The 24,392-nt window shown below is 41.6% G+C and overlaps 1 protein-coding gene across 1 annotated transcript in view; it reads left to right on the top strand.

The window, feature by feature from the left end:
- LOC124619302 (tubulin beta chain-like) overlaps positions 1 to 23,611 on the top strand; it is a 90,578-nt gene extending 66,967 nt beyond the window's left edge. The window contains exons 3-9 of the mRNA XM_047145596.1: positions 1,380 to 1,632; positions 8,268 to 8,394; positions 13,925 to 14,124; positions 16,009 to 16,261; positions 18,245 to 18,394; positions 21,498 to 21,650; positions 23,269 to 23,611. Coding sequence (XP_047001552.1) covers positions 1,380 to 1,632; positions 8,268 to 8,394; positions 13,925 to 14,124; positions 16,009 to 16,261; positions 18,245 to 18,394; positions 21,498 to 21,650; positions 23,269 to 23,385 — 1,253 coding nt within the window. The 3' untranslated portion in view covers positions 23,386 to 23,611. The remainder of the gene's footprint in view (positions 1 to 1,379; positions 1,633 to 8,267; positions 8,395 to 13,924; positions 14,125 to 16,008; positions 16,262 to 18,244; positions 18,395 to 21,497; positions 21,651 to 23,268) is intronic.
- Positions 23,612 to 24,392: the final 781 nt, after the last annotated feature.

Here is a 24,392-nt window from a genome sequence, read left to right as displayed (position 1 = left end):
GATTGGACCCCTACCATATTTCTATGCACCAGGAATTGCATGGCGACGAATTTCAACGTCGTGTACAGTGCTGCCACTGGGCACAAGAGAAATTACAGGACGAAGCGTCATTCACCAACCGCGGTAACGCAAACCGGCATAACATGCACTATTCGGCAACGGAAAATTTACGATGGCTGCGACAAGTGGAACATCAGCGACCTTGGTGTGTTAATGTATGGTGCTGCATTATGGAAGGATAATTGGCCCCAATTTTAACGATGGCAATCTAAATGGTGCAATGTATGGTGATTTACTACGTAATGTTCTACCAATGTTATTAAAAGATGTTTCACTGCATGACAGAATGGCGATGTACTTCCAACATGACGGATATCCGGCACATAGCTCTCGTGCGGTTAAAGCGGTATTTAATAGCAAATTTCATGACAGGTGGATTGGTCTTCGAAGCACCATACCATGGCCCGCACGTTCACCGGATCTGACTTCCCCGGATTTCTTTCTGTGGGGAATGTTGAAGGATGTTTGCTATCGTGACCGACCGACAACGCCTGACAACATGCGTCAGTGCAGTGTCAATGCATGTGCGAACATTACGGAAGGCGAAGTAGAGAGGAATGTCGTTGCACGTGTTGCCATACGCATTGAGGTGGACGGACATCATTTTGTGCATTTATTGCGTTAATGTGGTATTTACAGATAATCACCCTGTAACAGCATGCGCTCACAAAGGTACATGTATTACATTGGAACAACCGAAATAAAATGTTCAAACGTACCTACGTTCTGTATTTTAAATTAAAAAAAACCTATCTGTTACCAACGGTTCTCCTAAATTACGATCCATATGTTTGTGACTATTACAGCGCTGTCTATTACAAAGCGAAAAAAGTGATCCAATAAAAACATTCATATTTATTTACGTACTACACGAATATGTAACAAAAAATGGGGGTTCCTATTTTAAAAAAAACGCAGTTGACATCCGTTTGACCTATGACAGCGCCATCTAGCGGGCCAACCATAGAGCCATCTGGTTTCCCCCTTCAAGCTAGACAAGTTTCGTTCTTTGTAGTTTTTTCGTTTGACGCTTATTTCGTGAGATACTTGGCCCGGTCACGATCAGTGGACCACCCCGTATATGAACAGTGTGTATCAGTACCGGTATTGGTGCATTTATATATAAATGTGAATATGCCCTGGAATGGCATCAGAACACGTTACCTCTGTCCCTGAGTAATAACATTTTAATACATTTAAGTCTCTGTAATAATTGCGTGCGCGCGCATGTATGTGTGTGTGTGTGTGTGTGTGTGTGTGTGTGTGTGTGTGTGTGTGTGTGTGTTTTTCCCATGTTGGTAACGAGTTTGTCTGCACAGTGGCGAGCCCATCGTGCGATGGCGGCGGCAAGTACGTGCCGAGGGCCATCCTACTCGACCTGGAACCCGGCACGATGGACGCGGTGCGTTGTGGACCCTACGGCCAGCTCTTCCGGCCAGACAACTTCGTTTTCGGCCAGAGCGGCGCCGGCAACAACTGGGCCAAGGGACACTACACGGAGGGCGCCGAGCTCGTCGACTCTGTGCTGGACGTGGTGCGCAAGGAGGCAGAGAACTGCGACTGCCTCCAGGGGTGAGTACACGCCTCCACCGCAACTACAGTCCTCTGTCTTGTTTGACGTGACCCGCCACGACTCCCTCCCTTGCACTAATCTCTCCATCTCACAGATTCACTTGCAGCCAACGTCCTATCGTGTTCCAGCATATGTCGTCCTACTACCTTTGAAGGTGTGGCCTTTGTGGTGCAATCAGTACGTTGACGACACTGTGGGTTGAGATCTGCTAATTCACGCAGTAAGAAAGATACGGCCTCCTAGGACCGTTAGCAGAGTGTCTTGAAACAGAGTTTCATATCAGCGCACACTCCGCTGCAGAGTGAAAATCTCATTCTGGAAACATCCCCCTGGCTGTGGCTAAGCCATGTCTCCGCAATATCCTTTCTTTCGGGAGTGCTAGTTCTGCAAGGTTCGGAGGAGAGTTTCTGTAAAGTTTGGAAAGTAGGAGACGAGGTACTGGCAGAAGTAGGATGGGGCGTGAGTCGTGCTTTGGTAGCTCAGATGGTAGAGCACTTTCCCGCGAAAGGCAAAGGTCCCGAGTTCGAGTCGCGGTCCGGCACACAGTTTTAATCTGCCAGGAAGTTTCATATCAGCGCACACACCGCTGCAGGGTGAAAATCTCTTTCTAGAGAGTAGTAGTTAGTTGGATTCAAAGAAAGTGAACACACTTCCATATGCAATTTAACAACACTTTATTTTTCAATAATCCATTCCTACTCGGAGATAAGTCTTACAGCGCTTTTCGCATATCAAAGGCTACTCTGCCCCTCTACACGTTATTCCTTTCCAGTAACTCATAAGTGTCTATGCTTTCGGTTTGTTCCAACGATACACAGTCGAATACTCGCATGGCGGTGAGAGAGGAATGTGAGACAGCACTCTTTCCTTCCTGTATTCTGATAAACAAAAAAACGTTAACTGTCCCTCGTTGCGACTCAAGCATCTAGACACCTTATTCACCTTCGGACACAAATGTAAGACCAAACTTGTTCCTCTGCGTATACTGACACACAGAAATATTATTCGTTGCTATTACTAGAAACAAATTCTACAGACTGTTTACTAGTATCGGAATCTATCGAGATTGTTCTTTACAGACAGCTCAAGGTAATAAATGTGGCAAGATACCTGCCGGAAAATCAGCTCCCTCACTCGTATGTGTAGATTCCTCTTTTACTGCATCATTACCGAAAGATCACTGTACAGTGACTCCTCCCGACCACTCGTCTGCTCCCTGGTAATGACAGTCACTGTCAATTTGAGTCTCACTAATTGAAACTGCCGAGACTGCCGCTTATATACCGCTTTTTCAGACTCTTGGAGTCTCTCTAGCATTGTTGCCTCCCTAGCTGTTACTAGTGGTCCTTTTAATGTCCGAAATCTTAGCAGAAGTTATTCAAACCTCAAATAATGTGGAAGCAGCCCACCGGAACTAGCACTACCTCGTTCTGCCCTCTTTTACGTACAAGTCTGATACTTTAAGGCAGTGGCCATGGCCGACCCGCACTCCTTTCGCTTCTGCATGTGGGAATAGTTACAGTTACGTTTGTCCCACTTCTCGGCCCCAGTCATCGTGTCTTCCCAGCTGTATGCCTATGTGTGGTGTTTAACAGTACTGCTTAATCACATTTCTTTTCTTTTCACAGATTCCAGTACACTTCTTAGCTTAGATTAAGGGGCTCCGGAAAGGCTCAAAATCATGAAAAGTTCAATTTTTACTTTTTGCGTTTTCTGAATCTGCAGACTATTACCTTTTAATAAATATATAATTTATTCAATTCCGAAGACTACAACTATTTTTAAATTTTTTTTGAAATGTGTTCTACATGGGCGTGACCCACTGTGGCGCTGTTAAACTGCTGTCAAATGGTGTAATTATTAACGTCCGTGTTCATCAGATAAATTTTAGTGATGTGAGATAGTGTGTGTTGTGGCTAACCTGTGATGGTTCAATATATATCGCTGGTGTGATTGTCGATTGTTTCATGTTTATTTACTCTTTCGTTATCTCGAAAATATTCGTAATTCTGTTTCTTGAGTCTGTTTTGTTGAAGTATAATAATGAGTAAAAGTAAAGTTATTAGAAATCCTCTGAAGGCTTTTAAGAAAAGGAGAAATGTTGGAAAGCCGAAGGTATGTATTATTACTGTAAACAATAAAGACGATAACCGAGTGAACCTAACCTCTCAAGTACACCTGCCCATAGCAGTCAAAGTGGGAAAGAGAATACTTCACAGAAGCAGCTTGGTTCAATGAGTGAAAACTACGAATGTTTTATGGGCGAATCGGATGTGAATGAAATTTTTGATATGTCGGTTCTCAAAGGAATTTTTTCAAACTGTGTAAGATGTATTCATTGTGAAGTTGGTCTGGAACTCTCCATAACAAAGCACGTAGGACTTGCTAGTGAAATACAACAGAAATGTGATAGGTGTTCATACATGACCACCTTTTGGAACAGTGTTGCAGTAACTGCAACTGAAGAAAATGGTAGCAAAATCTACGAACACATTAGATTTGTTTATTCCTTGCGTTCAGTTGGTAAGGGTGCTACTGCAGGTGCAATTTTCTGTGGAATCATGAATCTTCCAAATCCCCCAACCAAGTTTACGACCTATTATAAATTAATAGGGTCTAAAGTAGAAGATGTCTGTATAGAATCTATGAAGAATGCTGTGGAAGAGGCAGTAATGGAAAATAATGGTAACAGAGATTTGACTGCAGCGTTCGATGGTACCTGGCATAAACGGGGACACACATCTCTTCATGGTGTAGTATCTGCCACCAGTATGTATACAGGGAAAGTTTTAGATGTAGCAGTAATATCAAAGTATTGTAGATGTCCACAAAAATATAAAGGTACACATGAAAATAATTGCAAAGCTAACTATAGTGGCAGTAGTGGAGGAATGGAAGTGGCTGGTGTTGCCAGTATATTCCTGCGTTCTGAGGCGTGTGATAAAGTGCGATATGTTAATTACCTTGGTGACGGTGATTCTAAAAGTTTCAAACATGTTCAAGGACTGAAGCCCTATGGTGATGTTGTAGTGCAGAAATTTGAGTGTATTGGACACGTACAGAAGCGAATGGGAACAAGACTTCGGCGACTGAAAGCTTCGTACAAAAAACAAAAACTCAGTGATGGTAAAGGGTTGGATGGGAAGGGAAGGTTAACTGACAGTATAATTTACAAAACACAGAACTATTATGGAATGGCTATTAGGCAAAATACAGTGTCGACGAAATGAAGAAGGCTGTTTGGGCTCTTTTTTGTCATACTTCTTCAACCGATGAAAATCCCCAACATAGCTTGTGTCCCAAAGAAGACAGTTGGTGTAAATATAACAAAGGATTGCTAACTGGTGAAGTGTACACTCATAAGCATAGTCTGCCTCTTGCAATAATGGAGGTGAAAAAGCCTATTTTCAGAGACTTAGCAGCACCTGAACTGTTGAAAAAGTGTAATCACGGAAAAACTCAAAACCCCAATGAAAGTGTAAATAGTGTTATATGGTCGAGAATCCCCAAGACTGTATTTGTTGGAATAGAAACACTTCACTTTGGTGTGTATGATGCTGTTGCGACTTTCAATGATGGCAACATTGTAAGGTGCAAGGTATTTAGAAATATGGGAATGAAGATAGGTTCTAACATGGTACGAGCGATGCTTGCTTTAGACAAGGAACGCCTTCGGGCTGCAGACAGGGCTGTAGAGAGTCTAGAAATACAAGCAAGAGTAAACAGGAGGAGGAACAAGAGGAAGCTGGAGGAGGAGTTTGCAGAGGATGAAGATAATCCATCCTATGGACCTGGAATGCACTAAAAAGTTAATCCAATCTTTGTCGTTCGACTCCCAAAACTTTTATTTTCTCATACTAATTACATGTTTTCTTAGGATCTTCCAAACATATTTGTTTCAAACATTTCAGTAAATGTTACACAGTACCTTCTGCATAATTTAACACAGCCTTTTCCCAAAAAACTGTATATTTTTGAATATATAAATAGAAAATTGCAAAAAAATGTTGTGAATTTTCATTACAATTGAAAAAAATCATCTTTAATAACTGAACTAAAATTTTGTAAAATCCCTGTGTTAAGTTGTAGCCCATATTCCAATAAATAATCTGTAAAAGGTTCAACTTCCTACCTCAAATACTTTGTGAGGAAAGATGTAATTTATAAGCGTTATTTTAACATTGCAAGTATAGGGCGTTCCGGAGCCCCTTAATGAACCTTGACAGCCACATCAGTTCTCACTTATTTGTTACATATATACCAAGCTTTCTTCTCTACAGTTTCTGCCCTCTATCGTTTATACAATCATATTAAATATAAAGGCAAAATGTTGGTATTTTTGGGCGGACGCCTCTATACACAATGTAGGCTGCCAATATCTTCTGCACTATGACGATGGATTCCCTTCAAAGTGTGGCATCGATCCTATCGTTGCCTAGGCGACGGACAGCAGAGTGTCAAAGGGGTCAGCCATATTGCGCCGCTGCCATGACATCAGCGTCCATAGGGCCTGGACTAGGCAACAGATAACGTTGCAGAGAGGACAGCCATGTTGGGCCGCTACCATAGCAACGGCGTCCATAGTACCTGGACTACAGGGCTCTGTATATACGATTACAGATCGACATACTTAAACTTGTTACATTATTAAATAATAGAAATAGGATATATAGGAGCACAAAGTAAATAGAACAGACAGGAAATTCTTTCCTACCCCATAGTATATTACGAATGAAGATAAGATAACTTACTAACGTTCTTTTTTAAGATTTACGTTGAAACGTTTTTCCACATACTTTTAATGTTTATTTATATAACAGTGATTTTTTAAAATGAACATGGTTTCTTTGCAAACTTAACACATTGTATTTATACTTCAATTTTTAAGCCTAGATGTCTGCCATTGGTAACTGCTGGAGGCGTTGCTTAAGCTCGCGTGATAATAGCTGGCTATATAAACCCAGGCATTAGGTAAATTATTTAGTTTCCTGCAATACCTTGGCAGACGCGACGCCACCAGCAGTCGACCAGTGGGTAAAACATATTTACGTAATCCACTCTTATTAGATAGTTGTTACTAGTTTTGTCTAAGATATATATTGTAATTTCACAGTATGTTCGCCCTGAAGATGGCCCCTGCGATGGGCTGAAACCGGTCGGCACTAAATAAGTAAAAAACGCGATTAAGACTGTTTCCTTTATACTAAACCGTCAAATCTTGTTTCCTTCTTTTTGAGTTATGTCCATTATTACCATCGTTTACCCATCACACGTTGTTAGGCTGTGTCTGCGTTTTTCTCCGTGTATTACTATAGCATGTTTTCCAGAATTCACTAGCTACAGTTTAGCTTCGTCTTACTTAATATTTTGTTTCGAATATTGGAGTGAATTGGGAAAATTAATTTATAGGCCTTCCAAGTTCCCTATTTAATTTCTTAGATAACGAACCTTTTGTCGTTCACTGTTGTATAAAACTATCTCTGACTTCTTGCCGCGTCAGTTGAGGTTAAAACCTCGAGCTTTCGACGTTAGTCTCCTTTGTCTTCGTCAGGAGTAACTGACTGTCAAAACAGCTACCATGGTGGCCTCATATAGCTCAGACGACTGCTGATAGGCCGCTAAATACGTCAAGAATGGCGAGAGATATTGTCGCAATATTTAGGCTATGGCGGGTTCTATGGCACCACCAGCGCAAACGTTGACACCATCTGCGACAGCATGACGTAATTACCGACCAATCAGAAGCGCTTTCCGCTGTATAAGGCCACCACGGCAGCAGTTTTGATAGTCATTTGCTCCTGACGAAGACTATGGAGATAATCGAAAGGTCGAGGTTTTACCCTGAGTTGAGGCAGTAAGAAGTCGGAGAATGTTTTATATAATGTTGTTCGTGATATTCAGTTTTTCCTTTCAACGCATGTGTACTGCATAATTTTAATTCTGCTTCAGTTCTTCGGCCCATCTCTTGCGCGTGGTGTCTCGCTGGACCTGTTGCGTTGCGCTTCATTTAGGCGAATTTAACACGCCAAATTGCTCGAAGCAAATTGACAATACTTTTTGATAAGTATTAAAGTTATTGTAAAATTACATCTAGTCGAAAGATGCTAACATACGAGAGCCCGTAACTGAATGGGACAGAAAGTAATAGTACCCTCTGGCACACGCTTGACCTGCAAAGTGTGGTCCGATATACGTATCACGGGCACCGCGCAATGTCAGGACTGAAAAAGTGAGATATTAGCACGGTCCTTGCGCGGTGGTGCCTTCCTTTCAGCGAAAAAATGGTAACTATGCGATCAGGTCCAGAGGATTATGCAACGTCAACCTCCCCATAGGCGTCATTTGGATGTGGTACGAAGAGAATTTGGTCAGAACACCGCTCCAAGTCGCTATCAGCTTTCCAGAGTTTGGAGCAGCTTCTCAACCGACATCAAGAGCAGATGTACAACCCATTCTTGTTCTCCCGCAAAGGAAAAGCCAGTGGCAGTAACGGGAACCGAACCCGATTCCACCAGATGAGTCATTGTGCTACCTGCTCTGCTTCGAATGCGGACGGTCTATTCTACGTGAACACAAAAAGCTTGTTGTATCCTGAGTACCGGCATTGACCGAATGGGTCGTGTTTGTGTTGCAGATTCCAGCTGACTCATTCCCTGGGCGGTGGGACAGGTTCCGGCATGGGCACACTCCTCATCTCGAAGATCAGGGAAGAGTACCCAGATCGCATCATGAACACGTACTCCGTGATGCCGTCGCCGAAGGTGAGTAATCAAACCCTCTACTTTTCTGGTCAGAAATGAGCTTACTCTTCGTCCTCCGAACTTAAAGATCTTGTGAATAAAAGTCTCTCGGTGTACATGCCGCGTCAACTCAGGATAAAACTCAAAGCTTTCGACCACTACCTCCATGATCGTCGTCAGGGCTAAAACTGACTGTCGTAAACTAGCGAGGCTCTCACTTTTATATGAAAAGGACGGCTTCTGGTTGGCTGGAATACGTCATAGCAACAGCGATATGGCGCGTAGTGAAATGGTGCCCTCTACTTTCATGGATGTAGTTTCTATCCCGCGTTGCTTGCAGCGCCATCCCTTGAATCAGGAGGTAAAGTGCAGGAAGTTTTCCTCTGCGATTTTTCTTTATCCAGTGCATTCTTCCAGGTGTTGCTAAGTGCATATCCGTTGTCTCTGTTAAAGTTATTATCGCTAAGTCTAATTTCGACTGCTTCCTGGATCACCGAGTCCCAGTAACACCTGGAAGAGTGCACTGGATAAAGAAAAATCGCAGAGGAAAACTTTCTGGCCGACCTCGGTGGCCAAGCGGTTCTAGGCGCTTCAGTCCGGAACTGCGCTGCTGCTACGGTCGCAGGTTCGAATCCTGCGTCGGGCATAGATGTGTGTGATGTCCTTAGTTTAGTTAGGTTCAGGTAGTTCTAAGTTCTGGGGGACTGATGACCTCAGATGTTAAGTCCCATAGTGCTCAGAGCCATTTGAACCAAAACTTCCTGCACTTTACCTCCTGATTCAAAGGATGGCGCTGCAATGAACGCGGGATAGAAACTACATCTATGGAAGTAGAGGGCACCACTTCACTACGCGCCATACCGCTGTTGCTATGACGTATTCCAGCCAATCGGAAGCCGTCCTTTGCTTATAAAACTGGGAGCCTCGCTAGTTTACGACAGTGAATTTTAGCCCTGACGACGACCATGGAGGTAGTGGTCAAAAGCTTGGAGTTTTATCCTGAATTGACGCTGCATGTACAATGAGAGATTTTTATTTAAGAAATACGTCGCGAAAGACTTCGTAACCATATCAAAGATCTAGCTGACATAACCAGTTTTGCTATCGATTTACGTTTTATTCACGTAATTTTCAAATACGAACTTCAATGTTCGTCTTACAATAAGCACTCCTAGTCCACTGTTAAATAATAACATCCTAAATGAATACTGTTGTAGCTGATACCAATTTTTCCAACAAGATGATGCAGTGAGATAGGTGACAAAATCTTCGTTCGAATGGTCTTGAACACTGCTCGTCAGCGTATCTGTATCGGATACGTTTGATACAGAAAATTGAGAAGATCCAAAGAAGAACAGCACATTTCGTTACAGGTTCATTTAGTAAGTGCGATAGCGTCACGTACATCGCAAACTCCCGTGGCAGGCGTTGAGAGATGCTTTCTGCATTGCAGTGTAGCTTAGCGTTAAATTTCAGAGCGTGTAAGTTCCTAGAAGGCTCAACCAACATATTGCTTCTTGCTACGTGTGTGGTAGTTACCACTTTCGCTACTTCAGCCAGTGTAGGCGGAGAGCTATTTACCGTATTGGTACTCAACTTCATGAGAATGATGTTCAGACAGTACGCTCTAGTGTTTGCGTTGTTAGTGGTATCAGTGTCAGGACTTCTCGTTAGACGCCGGCGCTGGTACAGCGACATTGCGCTCTGAAACACATGCATCAATGTGCATCACAGTTGTCGACAATCAACATGGGTCCGGACAGCGTCAAAGGGCTTATTCGTAAAGCAGAAATAGTGCTGCTGCTCTTCGCGAATATCTATGCATTAAAGGAATACGGAGGCGGACCTTTCTCCGCACAGGGGCTGAAGAACTGGCGTTTTCGGAATTGCGCCTTGAAGATACTGTTACCATGGCTGAGAATGGTAGACGCAGTGCGCAGTCTTCAGCAGTGCACGGGCTGTGTCACGACCGCTAAAGACCCCACGGTCCACCGTTGTTTCCAGCAGCAGAAGAGCAATCTCTAGTGCCGTTCCAGCCTGTCGTGTGTGAAGATATTGGTGAATGTGACTACCGTTTTTCGTCTGGAACTTAGACATAATACGGCAATCAACAAATCGCACCCCGGCAAGGACAGTAACACAACTCAAAAATGCACTATTTCAGATAAATCGACTTAAATAATTCTATAAAACTTAAACTGAAATAGTATTAGCGTCCTTTAAATTTGAAGTAAATTATTTTGGCAGTAAACTCCGTTAGTCTATATCACAGTAATGTATTTTGTTATCATCAAATGTGATGTGATGCGAGATAATTATTTAATTATTTGAGTTGCGACATTTCTTGATTTAAAAAAAAAAACTATTTTTTGTTGAGACAGTTCTTGTATACTTTTGTGACTTTTCCATCCCAAATAATGCAATATATTTTCTTATGTACTGTAATATTACAAGACGTTCTGAATTCCATCCGACAAAATTAGTACTTAAGTTAAAAAGTCAAAAAGTAGTTGAAGTTGCATTAGAAACATACAAAATAAAAAATTGTAATTTATGAAAATTAGTACATCTTAATAAGGAACATCAATTACGTATTGTGTAAGGAACACAATTTACTATAACATAGACCCATAAATGGCCAACCATAAGGTAGGGATACTTCTCGCCGAGAAAAGGGATTCAGTACGAACTTTCTTTGTAGTAGAAATACTTTCCCCCCCCTTCTTGGACGATGCAAAGCGCAAAATTTCGTAATATTTACAACATCTGTAGTCAGTAGTGCCTGTTCCTTCAGTCATGTGTGTATGGATTTAGGACATTGTAAGATAGTCACGGTATAAACACTGACATTGTAATAATGGAATATGTTAATAATTCAACTTATATATGAAAAGTTACACAACTCAGAATGTGCCACTCTGCTTAAATGACCCAAGCACTCCTGGCATTTTTTTTTATGTGTATCACTTTCCTTGCCGGGGTGCGAAATATTACCCTGTTATGTGGAAGTTAGTGTTCCTTTCAGTGGTTTATTAGTTATTTTTCTACCGCGTGTCCTTATAAATGTTTCTACGAAGTTTTGTCTTAAACAGCACTCTTTTTCATGGGGACCTCATCAAGTAGCAAAAGGATTATTATAACTTCCCTGTATAAAGACGATGAAAGTATAATTAGAGACATCAGGGCTCCCATTACGGCGTACCAAGTCGTTCTTACATCGCACTATTAGCGACCGGTACAGAGAAGGGAGGAAGTGATACCCACACGTCGTGCTTGCGAAATATAGATGGAGATGCAGAATGACATTGGTGCCAGAGATACACATGTCAGGAACATCAGCTTATGTAAAATATGTTCAGCTCATGCTTCACCTCCACAAAAGCTGATGAGTGGAAATTGCACACAGTCCATAGGTGACACCTCGCGTTACTAGTCGATATTCCTATCATTTATCGTGGAACCTTGCTCTCCTCGAAATATTCCAACGTACCTTCATATCATTTTCACTTGTTCGTTGCTAGTTCAACACAAGTAAACATCGGTTACGCAAATCGGAGAAACCACAACAGGAACTGCTAACCTGTAATAACGGAGATCAACATTGCGGTATGCGTAGGTCTACTTCCGCATTTGTCGTTTCACCATCGGATTCTCCTTCACACGGAAGTTAAACCACATCCTGTCGTGTACGGTAGTGTGTGCCAAGTCTGTGGTCATTTGCCGCAGCGTCACGGATCGCACGTTGGCACTTGTAACTTAACAGCTGAGCAGTCCTCGCAGGTCGGCGGGAACTTACTCTGACAGCTAAGCAAAACAAAAAGTCAAATTACATCTATACAAGGTATTCGAAAATTCCCGTACAAACTTGTAGGACTTGGGAAATGAGTACGGTACATTCTGAATAGGACCCAAAGCCTGGAAACGGTAAAACATGTTCGCTAGGTAGGTATGCAACAGTGTAGTCATCGTGCGGGGCGGTTACGTCGGATCGGCTGAAGTCTGTGCTACCTTTCTGACCTGGTTAGGGCCACGTCCACGTGTCTGTCAACGTTAGAACAATACTCCTGCATGATCCTTCTGAATGGCGACACTCACATTAATTGAACTGCTCGTCGCCTTTATCAAGATCTTTCTCCACAACGTCCGGTTCCATCGCATGCTCTCTTCACCACAACTTCGCAGCAGCTAGGAAAAGGAAGAAAGTACAGAAAATATTTCAAATTCCCAGCTCAGAAATCGACCATCCAAAATGGACGAAGATTTGTTAAACTCTGCGGGATATTGAGCCTTAAAATGATGCGAACGCAGTTCACAAAGAAACCACCAACACAGATTAACTCCCACATCAGTTAATTACAAATAGACCATGTCGTAATCTCTCATTCAAACCACAGAGAACCTATGAACGGCCAAATCAGAAAGATGGACTCACATCATTTCATGACAAGAATTAAATTGCATTTAAGACCTCAGATTTTCACTGGAAAGAAGACACGAATCACCAAATTTGACACGAGCAGGATCCAACCATCTGTTAAGGAAGAACAAGAGAAGCACTCAAGTCATTTGCAAAAACTTAAAAGCAAATTCATCTAAACCGCTCAACCACTAATTCTTGCTCAGAACGGAAAACACCACCCGTGGTGGAATGACGAATATGAATATTCCACTCAATCTCAAAAGAAACAAAGACATTACTGTGAGAACTTCAAAACTAATCTCAGAATATAAACTAGAAAGTTTCTTCAGGAAAGAAATTCGACACAATAAAGGAAACTGCAAGGAACTACTTCACTGCCCAAAAACAACACGAAGCAAAAGAACCTGAAGACACAAATCCCAATTACTTACTGTCAAATGAACAAACAGCCAGAGAGATCAAAACGCAAAAAAACAAAGCTTCGAGTGAAGACTGAATCGTATCATAAACCATCGAACCAGTAGGCTCAAACATCTTACAAAAAAATCATGCAAGACATTTGGCAAACAGAACATTTTTCAAAAAAACTGGAAAAAGGCATTAACTCGTACAGTACACATGGAGATCCACAGAAAAGATATCAATAATTACAGGGAGGTACACAGGACAGACAAATAATTGGTGAAATCGCACCAGTATAAGTTGCATACTAAGTTATGCTCTTATCAATAGAACAATGGTGCCAAAGAGATGGTCGGATCGCAAGCCAAAGGAAATTGCCGAAAACGATCATACCAAATTTTTGTGGGACTTGAAATTTCAGACACATCAAATGCTGGAATAAACATCCAGCTGTTGAGAAAAAGAAAGTGTGTATAATTGACATCGCCACCACCAGTGATAGCAGAATAGATGAGACAATTTTTTAAATTTTCACAAACCTTGATCCAGCAGCGGGCAACTGAGCAACGATCGGTGTTTACACGGTGGGACCACTGGATATCGGATACTCGGACGAGCGTTAAGTCAAATGCAGCTGCTTCCAATTTCATTGATACCGGCTGCACTAGGTGTCATTAAGTGTCTAACTTATTGAGCTGGTAATGCAGCTACATGCTGTTTCTGTTGCAGGTGTCAGATACTGTGGTGGAACCATACAACGCGACCCTGTCGGTGCATCAGCTGGTGGAGAACACAGACGAAACTTACTGCATAGACAACGAGGCGCTCTACGACATCTGCTTCCGGACTCTCAAGCTGCCCAATCCCAGCTACAGCGATCTCAACCATCTCGTTTCGCTCACCATGTCTGGAGTCACAACGTGTCTCAGGTACTTCTCTTAACCGAGAGGGGGAAATGTTGATAGTTAATTGTTCTCTCCTGTATAGATATTGTCGATATTGATAGCGTATTGTCGATGTATGAGTACAGGGTTGTTGAGGTAATTATTGTATTCTTATTATTTATAGTGACATATGTTCCTCACATTCGACAAGAGCACCATTTACGACCCAACAAAATTACCATCTCCTTGGTGTGGGAGAGAGAGAGAGATTCCGAAACATTTGTGGTGTTACACTTTCAGCAGCTTGTCCAATTTGGTCTCGGAGCGTTACGAATGAGTTGATACGGTGTCTGCGAAATAAATATCGCTTGCTAAATCCCCAGTCCTTAAAGTATTTGGGTATGAGGTAGGTAGGGCGCAGCGCCCAGATCTTGGATCCTTCACGCCTAGTCCATCTTCCAGGAAAACCGCACGTATTTGGCATAACAGCATGGTACTCTGTCCTGTTGCAACATCATACACACATTCATCCAGCACAATTTGTGATAGAAGAAACTGTTACAGCGTATCCGGATACATTGCGCCATTGCTGAATTTTTCGACGAAGAAGAATGGCCCGTAGACTTTTTCAGTGAAGTTCCATCCATCCACACATTAACTTCGGGGACTTTCGTTCGAATCAGGTGCTCCAGTGATGGTACGTGAACCCAGATGATGCAGTTACGTCGACTAACCGTTCCATAAATTGAGAATGTCGCGTCGCCTCGCCACTGAATGGTATTTGGTTGACGACGTTGAGATTCTCATCTACTTCAAGCTAATACTCACGTTCATGGGATCTGTCAAATCCCTGTCGTGTAACTAGTGGAGAACCTGCAGGTGGCCCAACGGTCATGGAATGTTTTGATGTTTTCGATTGAGATAATGGGTGGACTTCACTGGGTTCGTTCTCAACGGTGGCAGTGCACTCAGGTTTGCTTACTAATTGTTGAATTGCCTTATCAGTAGGTTCAGATGTGATATCGATGATGTAACTTCGTTCGAATTTCATTACACGAAAACCAGTGCAATCTCCACATCCCAATGCCTGTCCTCCACTGTACAGTAAACATCAGCTTATTCAGATACCTATAATGGCAGAACACATGTTTAGCGGTGCCATGAAGCTAATTCATCATTTTCAACCACTACTTTTACATATGCAATGCACTAGCGCGTTCCAGGTGGTCAAAATTAAAGTGCAGCTACTACAGATCTCCTGTGTGGGCTGTAATTATCGTATGGAGCGAAACTTGCAGACATTATAATGCGTTAATGCGGAACCTATCTACATTGGAAAAAAAATAATTCTAATTTTGGCCACCAGGCGCAAATTTGGCTCTACAAATACGAGAAATACGTACACAAATGTTTCCTATGTGATGAATTAGGAACGGCATGTTGGCCGAAAAGGTCAAACAAGTAAGGAAAGTACAATATTGAATTTCATATTCACCACCACTTCTTTACAGCGCCACATTTGCACCTGGTGGCCAAAATTGGAACTATTTTTTTTCCCGCGTAAATCTGTTCCCCACTAACGTGTTAGCATATCTACCAAGTTTTGCTACCGTAGAATTACAGTCCACACTGGAGCTCTGTGAGTGGTTTCACTTTAAGGAAACCATCCACTACATCTTACCGCTACACCACCGTTTTCTGCAAAAATCTATAAATTTCTGGACACCTTGTACATATGTTGTTTCTTAAAAGATGTTGTTTCTTAAAAGATGTTGTTTCTTAAAAGATGTTGTTTCTTAAAAGATGTTGTTTCTTAAAAGTTGTTGTTTCTTAAAAGATGTTGTTTCTTAAAAGATGTTGTTTCTTAAAAGATGTTGTTTCTTAAAAGATGTTGTTTCTTACTAGATTACATCGTTGCCACTTGTACAGGTTCCCTGGGCAGCTGAACGCGGACCTGCGTAAGCTGGCGGTGAACATGGTGCCGTTCCCGCGGCTTCACTTCTTCATGCCGGGCTTCGCACCGCTGACGTCGCGCGGTTCACAACAGTACCGCGCGCTCACAGTGCCAGAACTCACGCAGCAGATGTTCGACGCGAAGAACATGATGGCCGCCTGCGATCCCAGGCACGGCCGATATCTCACCGTCGCCGCAGTCTTCCGTGGGCGCATGTCGATGAAGGAGGTACGTGACGTCCCATCACCTGTATGTATGTATGTATGTTAACCAGGGACCTAGAAACGACGGAGAGGCTCCGTCCCCGCTGCAGCCGCAGTGGTCCACAACCCTACGACGACTACCGCAGTCCACTTCACCCCTCCGCCGCCCCACACCGAACCCAGGGTTATTGTGCGGTCCGGCCCCCCGTGGACCCCCCAGGGAACGTCTCACACCAGACGAGTGTAACCCCTATGTTTGCGTGGTACAGTAATGGTGGTGTACGCGTACGTGGAGAACTTGTTTACGCAGCAATCGCTGACGTAGGTAACTGAGGCGGAATAACGGGAACCAGCCCGCATTCGCCGAGGCAGATGGAAAACCACCTAAAAACCATCCACAGACTGGCCAGTTCACCGGACCTAGACACAAATCTGCCGGGCGGATTCGTGCTGGGGACCAGGCGCTCCTTTCCCGGAAAGCCGTGCGTTAGAGCGCACCTGTATGTCAACGAATGATAACGTTAACAGATCTGATACCTTGTGAAGTAGCAGGACAATATAGTGAAGAAAAGACGCCAGACAAAATGCCTCCAATTTGCGCGTAACACAATGCAGTGCTGCCCTGCGTTCTAGCGTAACTCTGGTCCACAAGTAATGGTGTCCCTACTGTGCGTGTGCCTTCTAAGCTTTCATTCCCAATGTCCAATATTTCATGGACATTAACTGTCGAAACATTAACTGCAAGTATTCGAAATTTAGTTGGAGGGCAGATCTCACATATACAAGAACAGGGGAGACATTAAGAGTTGAGAGTGTTTGCTTGTAACCCTTCCAATGTCCTTGTTCAGATTTCAGTGTTGTGGTCGTCAGTCCAGAGACTGGTTTGATGCAGATCTCCATGCTATTCTATCCTGTACAAGCTTCATCATCTCCCAGTACCTACTGCAACCTACATACTTTCGATTCTGTTTAATGTATTCATCTCTTGGTCTCCCTCTGCGATTTTTACCCTCCACGCTTCCCTCCAATACTAAATTTGTGAGCCCTTGATGCCTCAGAACGTGTCCTACCAACCACAAATCCCACTTCTCCCCAATTCCGTTCAGTACCTCATTAGTTACGTGATCCATCCACCATATAATCTTCAGCATTCTTCTGTAGCATCACATTTCGAAAGCTTCTAGTTTCTTCTTGTCTGAACTATTTATCGTCCATGTTTCACTTTGACAGGGCTACACTCCATACAATTGCTTTCAGAAAAGACTTCCTGACAGTTATAAATCTATATTCGATGTTAACAAATATTTCTTCAAAAACGTTTCTTTTGTCATTGGCAGTCTAAATTTTACATCCCCTCTACTTCGACCATCATCAGTTATTTTGCTTCCCAAACAGCAAAACTCATCTATTACTTTAAGTGCCTCATTTCCTAATCTAATTTCTTCAGCATCACCCGACTTAATTCGACTACATTCCATTATCCTCGTTTTGCTTTTGTTGTTCATCTTCTAGCCTCCTTTAAAGACACTGTCCATTTTGTTCAGTTGTCCTCCAGGGGGCTCACGGTTCTTTCGTGAGTTCGTGCGTGGCGCACATGGGGCCTGAGCTATTGCAGCCCATTCTTCATTCCCTAGCTGCATTTCCTATTCCCTGCCCCCTTCCTTCCTATCCTCGCTCCTGCCCCGTTGCCACCTCCTTCCCCTTCCTCGGTGTTCGGACAGGCCGACCTATTCCCCTGGTTTCCCGTATTGGTTGCAATAATGTGGCCCAGCAATGCAGCTACAAAAGTGCAGCTTACTCAAGAAATAGTTGCTGAATCTGAAGGTAGAACTTCGATAAATTACTTGAAGGGACCAAGTAGACAGTTAACATAGGACTCCTGTTTCTTTCATCTCTCAGTAATAAAAGGGTTCCATGTTCTTAAACGTTAAATTAAAACATTACTCGCAAAAATTTCAGTAAGGTACTAGTGTTGCTATAGGAAAATAACATGAAATTCTGTTCGCAGGTGGACGAGCAGATGCTGAGCGTTCAGAACAAGAACAGCAGCTACTTCGTGGAGTGGATTCCCAACAACGTAAAGACGGCCGTGTGCGACATTCCGCCCAAGGGCCTCAGTATGTCCTCCACGTTTATCGGCAACACAACAGCCATACAGGTAAGCAATAAACTGCTAGAAGGGCGAGTCCAATAGTTTTCTGTGAACTGTTCAATCACAACGAGGTTTAAATTAAACAAAAACGTAGTGGAAATGTCGTTGACAGTGAAGATCATTGATCGGTACGGTAATACTTTGCGATATTCCTTTATGCTTGGTCATAATTGTCCCTCCTTCTAATTCTTAATCACTTGGGTACTTCTATCAGGGAGCTGGTGTTTACCTAAAGTGCTTACTTGTAGTAAATCCCGAACTGGCGTCGAAGTGGTGTCGGCGACGTAAGTAGGTTCAGTTCGTCACTTACTGTCCTTTGCAGGTGGAGCGCTTACTGACGAATAGAACTTCATATGCCCTTGGAGGGTAATTATTAGTGAATGAAAAAAGGATGCCATTAATGGATATTAATTCTTTGGACTGAATACATATCTCGAGACTTCACTTACACCAACCATGACTTAGTGTATATATTACATTAATGTAATCTCGATGTGCATTTACTTTAAAGATTATTAAGAACACAATTAATGCCAGAAATGTACATTTATTTCTTAGCCGTTATATGTGGTGGTTGTCTTTTGTTCAGTATTTATCAAACTCTTCCACTCGGGCGCTCAAACTGCAAGCGAGTTCCGAAATTACTAGCTTCAACCGATCTTCCCACGAGGACCATCGTCACAGCCGTAACATCTGTTGCAACAGATGTCGTCTGTCCGTGACTGTGGGAACGGCCACTTATTGATAGCCAGCTGTAAGACTGCTAGCGTTCTGGACTTCTTAAGAAGTCATTACTAACGGTTAAATGTAACATTATTTCCAATGAATTAAGAATCGCGGAATATCGGAAACAGTAATAACTCGTACTTAAGTTTCTCAGAAGTATGCCTATCTTCCATTATGGCGATACTGAAGCAAACAGATTTGCAAATTACAATCTGGCGAAGTTATAAGTACAGACTACTTTCAAACAGGACGACACACCAATATGATTGTAGGGGCGGGGGTTCACTTGACCATTTTGTTTGGTTTATTCCCAGGGTTAGAATGCTAAACACAGAGTGCTTGAAACACACACTGCAAACAGTCGAGTTCTTACAATAACTGTTGGAGCTACAAAGCTCTTCTTGAACTCGGGCAGGTCTAAGAGGAATTCTTCAATAACTCTAGAGAATCCATGCCTTGCAGGTGTGAAGCAGTGCTGGCGATTTGTGGTAACCATGCCCTGTACTAGAGAAAGTAATTCTGATTGTTGACTCTGAGATATTCCACTCTGGCGGAGAAATACATCTATTGCCATAGACTAAAATTATAATTGACTACTAAAATACCATATTTCTTTACATTGTACGTCAACTAAAATCCACCCAACCACACAAGGAGAAACCAAAAAAGGAGAAATTAGGTAGAGTAAAAGCTTATTCTTACATATATAATTCCAAACGTAATTCCGTAACTGTTTTTGATGTAGGCCTATTTCACAACAAAGCTGTGCGCTATAAATACATTGGACAGACAGCAAATTTGGTTCAAGGGTAACCACTGCAGACTTGGAGGTAGCTTTCGAAAGGTTGGATTCTTGTTGGTTACTGTTTCTCCACAAAAGTTCAAAATGGTTCAAATGGCTCTGAGCACTATGGGACTCAACTGCTGAGGTCATTGGTCTCCTAGAACTTAGAACTAGTTAAACCTAACTAACCTAAGGACATCACACACATCCATGCCCGAGGCAGGATTCGAACCTGCGACCGTAGCGGTCTTGCGGTTCCAGACTGCAGCGCCTTTAACCGCACGGCCACTTCGGCCGGCCTCCACAAAAGTATTATGCACTTGGACAGGCAGCTTGTCAAGGAAGGATATTTTTTCTTAAATGGGTACCAATTCTACATTGGCACTAAACATGTTCGTTCAAAATGACTACGCAGTACTGATGTACTTAGGCTATATTACACAAAATAGGTATGTAGATATTTTCTCACTAATTTTTGTCTTCCTCAAAAAAAACCTACTTGCCTTCAATTCTACCACGATAAAACTGAAATATGCAGTAAATGGCTATCAGACTATTGGTGGCTAGGACTAGACACTACTCGGTGGAAATGCAGTAAATAAAATTAATCCCGTCCTAAAAATGTCGATAAACTTCGAAAATGGAATGACACTCCATAGACAAATGCTATAGCACTGTTAATTTACGGAACGCAGATTACAACGCCATTTATTCATACAACACTGCACAATCACTTGAATGCAGACACTACTCTGTGAAAAAGAACTGACGGAAAGTGATATATATTCACCCACACAACTGTCAGCAAGATTACTCAGCATTCTCTTACGCACGTCTATAAATCACAAAATACCTTAGTTATCCACGACTTTTAAATATTGAGCTGCGGAAATACAATGCTGCTGTTTTATTTCGTTTGAATAAATTGCTCGGTATTGTGTTGTATAAAGTATTTTATATTTAGAAAATTTCTATACGTTGAGAAATTGGTTATCTAGTACGAAACTGAAATGGTGTATTCTTCATGGTTGCTGACTTAGTTAATCAAAACAGATAAATCTAATGTCACATTGGAGGAAATGTTTTACATAGCCAGTTCTAATAATGACCAAATAAATCCTCTGCAAGTAACTACTTAATTACAACCCACAAATTTTACTGATTAAAACAGAGCAAGTATGACAGACACCACACACCTCAAGTATTAGTAGATTTGAACATTCTACCATATACAGTATTGCCAAGAAAAGAAAATTCAATTAATCTAAAGCTGTAATGTCGGAAAACGTTGTGGATTGTGCGATATTTGACAAAGAAATGATGCCGTGACAGAGAAACAGGGCCATAAGCCCAAATGAAGCAATAATTATGCACACTACCAGCTGGAAGTTGAATAGACTGCTGCTACATAAAAAGAATGCATAACAGTGTGTTTCAGATCTCTCTCTCTCTCTCTCTCTCTCTCTCTCTCTCTCTCTCTCTCTCTGGGGTGCTGAGACAGTTATTCCATCTGTGCATAAATTGGTTCTGTGACCTGTTCTGTCTGATGTTATTTGTCAACTCTGTAGGAAGTTTGATGCAAGTATGAATTTGTTTCAGGAATTGTTCCGGCGAATCTCGGAGCAGTTCGCCGCCATGTTTCGGCGTAAGGCTTTCTTGCATTGGTACACTGGTGAAGGCATGGACGAAATGGAATTTACTGAGGCAGAGTCTAATATGAATGATTTGGTCAGCGAGTACCAGCAGTACCAGGTTAGTAGCGATTGTTCCATGAACCTGAAGAACTGGCTGCTAACAAACAGCCTTGGTGTCAACTGAATGAAAGGCCTTTTAGAAAGCAAAAACATTACTGTGTGTCGATTTCAGTGATCTATGGTGAATGGTTGATTTCAGGATAATGTATTTGGAACAGACATACCCTTCATAAAACCAACTTGATATTCACCTAAATGTCTGTCCAATATTGGTTCTACTTTTAGTAAAATCTTTGAACGTATTTAGGGCCATACATATAAAATATTCACAACAGGTACCTTCCACTCGCCTGAGATTTTGTCCTGTATTCCAGATTTCCACAAAGATGAATTTTACTCATTTTCTGTTTTTGGTATAGACCATTCCTAAATGTCTGCTGTGATAATCTTCTCCACAAGATTTATTGTTTAAGGTTTTAATTACTTTGTGGTGACTACTGACAGTGAACCAAACAACTTCAACAAAGGAAGTGAAGATCATTGACTTCAGTTTACTTTGGATCATTTCTGTTTATGCATATGTTTGGTTGTGTATTTGAGGTATGAATAAATAATGGAGTTGCACAACTAATTTAGTTTTTGTGTCAGTGTCTGCCAAGTTTAGTAGCTGAAACTTCTTCTATGTCTTCGATAGTTGGAGATAAATCTTCATGTGTTCTAGAATTCAACTTCTGGATTTGTTCTGGACAGTTGAGGAGCTAATAAAAATATTTTGCACGTCTTCTGCAATTTTGTCTTACTTAAGCTTCCCAGTTCCACACTGTTGGGTTCTCATACCCCTGCAGCATGCCATTCAATGATAAAAATCACGGACATTCTTTTTTGAAAAGCCTTCCTAAATTTCTGCAATTTTTCTCTTTTCAAAATCTCTTTTAGTTCTAATTATTCTTCCTGTTTCCTTCAGGTTTAAATTGAGGAGTGCTCAATTTTTCATAAGCATGTCCAGTTTTCCACTTTTTGGTTCTCTGTTAAAGCTTCCACACATTTCATTCTTTTTTTATTGACTGAGCCAAATGTTTTCTGTACAATATTAATGATTCCTATAGATAATTGTGTCCATTTGACATGTTCAGCTATTTTTTGTCTTGATACTTTCGAATTGATTCTTTTGTTATAATAAGTCTGTTATATTTTATTAGATTTTTGCAATTTTCATTTTATTTTATTAGATAAGATTTTGATTTTAGAGGGAATTATGATCAGAATTGGTGGTGGTGGTGGTGGTGGTGGTGGTGGTGGTGGTGGTGGTGGTGGTGGTGGTGTCACTGAAAACCAAGCAGATATAAAGATTTCAAATTACAAAACTATAGTTCTGTTCAATAACTGAGCCCTAACCTGTTCACTCTTGCCAAAAAGGCATGGTTCTCAGTAACTGGTGAAAGGTCTTGTGAAGGTAACATTGGTTGTTACAATGATAATAAAGAAGTAACTGGTATGTGTCATTCAGTTTCTTGCCAAAAAGCAAATCATACAGGTATTTATTCACTGTAATCACTGCTTTCACAAATATGAACAAAAAATTATCATACAAAAATTTAGATATAAGGGATAAAGAGATGTGAGTAATCATACTGATACTGTTGCAATATGTGTGAGGTGTACCATTTTTCATGCAGGAGGCCACAGCAGATGATGACTATGAGGACCAGGAGGAGTACGAGGAAGAGGCTGCTGAGGATGCTGGTGCAGGTGGCGAGTCGTATGGCATGGAGGAGACACGGGTGATGGGCTAGCCACGCTGTGATGGTGTGCCTACATAAGACTGCTAAAGTAGACTGTCACTCTACTCCTCTACAACACACTGCTTCCTTCTCAGTTGTTGGCTTCATACATTTCTCTGATACTGAGCTTAAAGCACTTGGAAAATGTATGGAGCACATAATGCAATTTTTGTAAGCTTTCAGTCAAATTTTTTTATACTGTGTACAGATTTATTTAAATAAAAGTTTTTAAAGTAAATATTTTTCATTTCTAAGCTATAGTAGCTCATCTAGAAAAATCTTTTATACAATGTACAGATTTATTTAAATAAATTTTATTAAACTGAAAATTTGTAGTCTTGTATTACAGATTGTGTGTCTAGTTTATTAGTCAGAAGAATGGAAGGCTAGTGAATTTGGTAACCTTTGTTCTATAAACCAATTCATTTGCTCTGGTGTTTCAGTGACCAAAAAACTAATGATACCGGTAGAGAGAATGAGATGCTGTAAACTAGAGTTACAAAGGCCATTGTTCAGGCTCATCTGTCATAGCTGTTCAAATAAATGAAAAACTTAATACTTACTGGCCAATAACATGTTGCCTAAATCAGTCTATTCCAAATGTCTCTAAGTAGCTAAGTGGGTCTAGAATGTTTCTTGCATAACTCTTACTTTTGACAGAGGAAACAAGATATTGGAAATAAATGGGATTCAGAAATACATGAAACCGAATCCTCCATTTCATTTTTGTGGCAGGTATTATCTTAATATTTCAGAAATACTGATAGCAGAAATGCTAAAATACATGCACTGGGAATTTGGTTCTTTCAAGAGGTTCAAGAAAAAATAGGCAGTTTCTTGATAATCTCACAAGACCTTTCAGTGTGTTGAACTGTGGCTTCAAAGTTAAGCCCAAAAACCACATGTTCGGAGCTACAATGTAGTGCCATATCTACTAATCGCTGGTATTGAAGTAACAAATGCGATTATTATGGGCACTAAACACCATCTTTCATGAAGCAATATGCACCTTCAAATGG

Source organism: Schistocerca americana, chromosome 6 (assembly GCF_021461395.2).
Source record: "Schistocerca americana isolate TAMUIC-IGC-003095 chromosome 6, iqSchAmer2.1, whole genome shotgun sequence".
Classification (NCBI taxonomy): Eukaryota; Metazoa; Arthropoda; class Insecta; order Orthoptera; family Acrididae; genus Schistocerca; species Schistocerca americana.
Note: the sequence above shows the minus strand (reverse complement) of the source record. Positions and strands in the feature narration are given on the sequence as shown.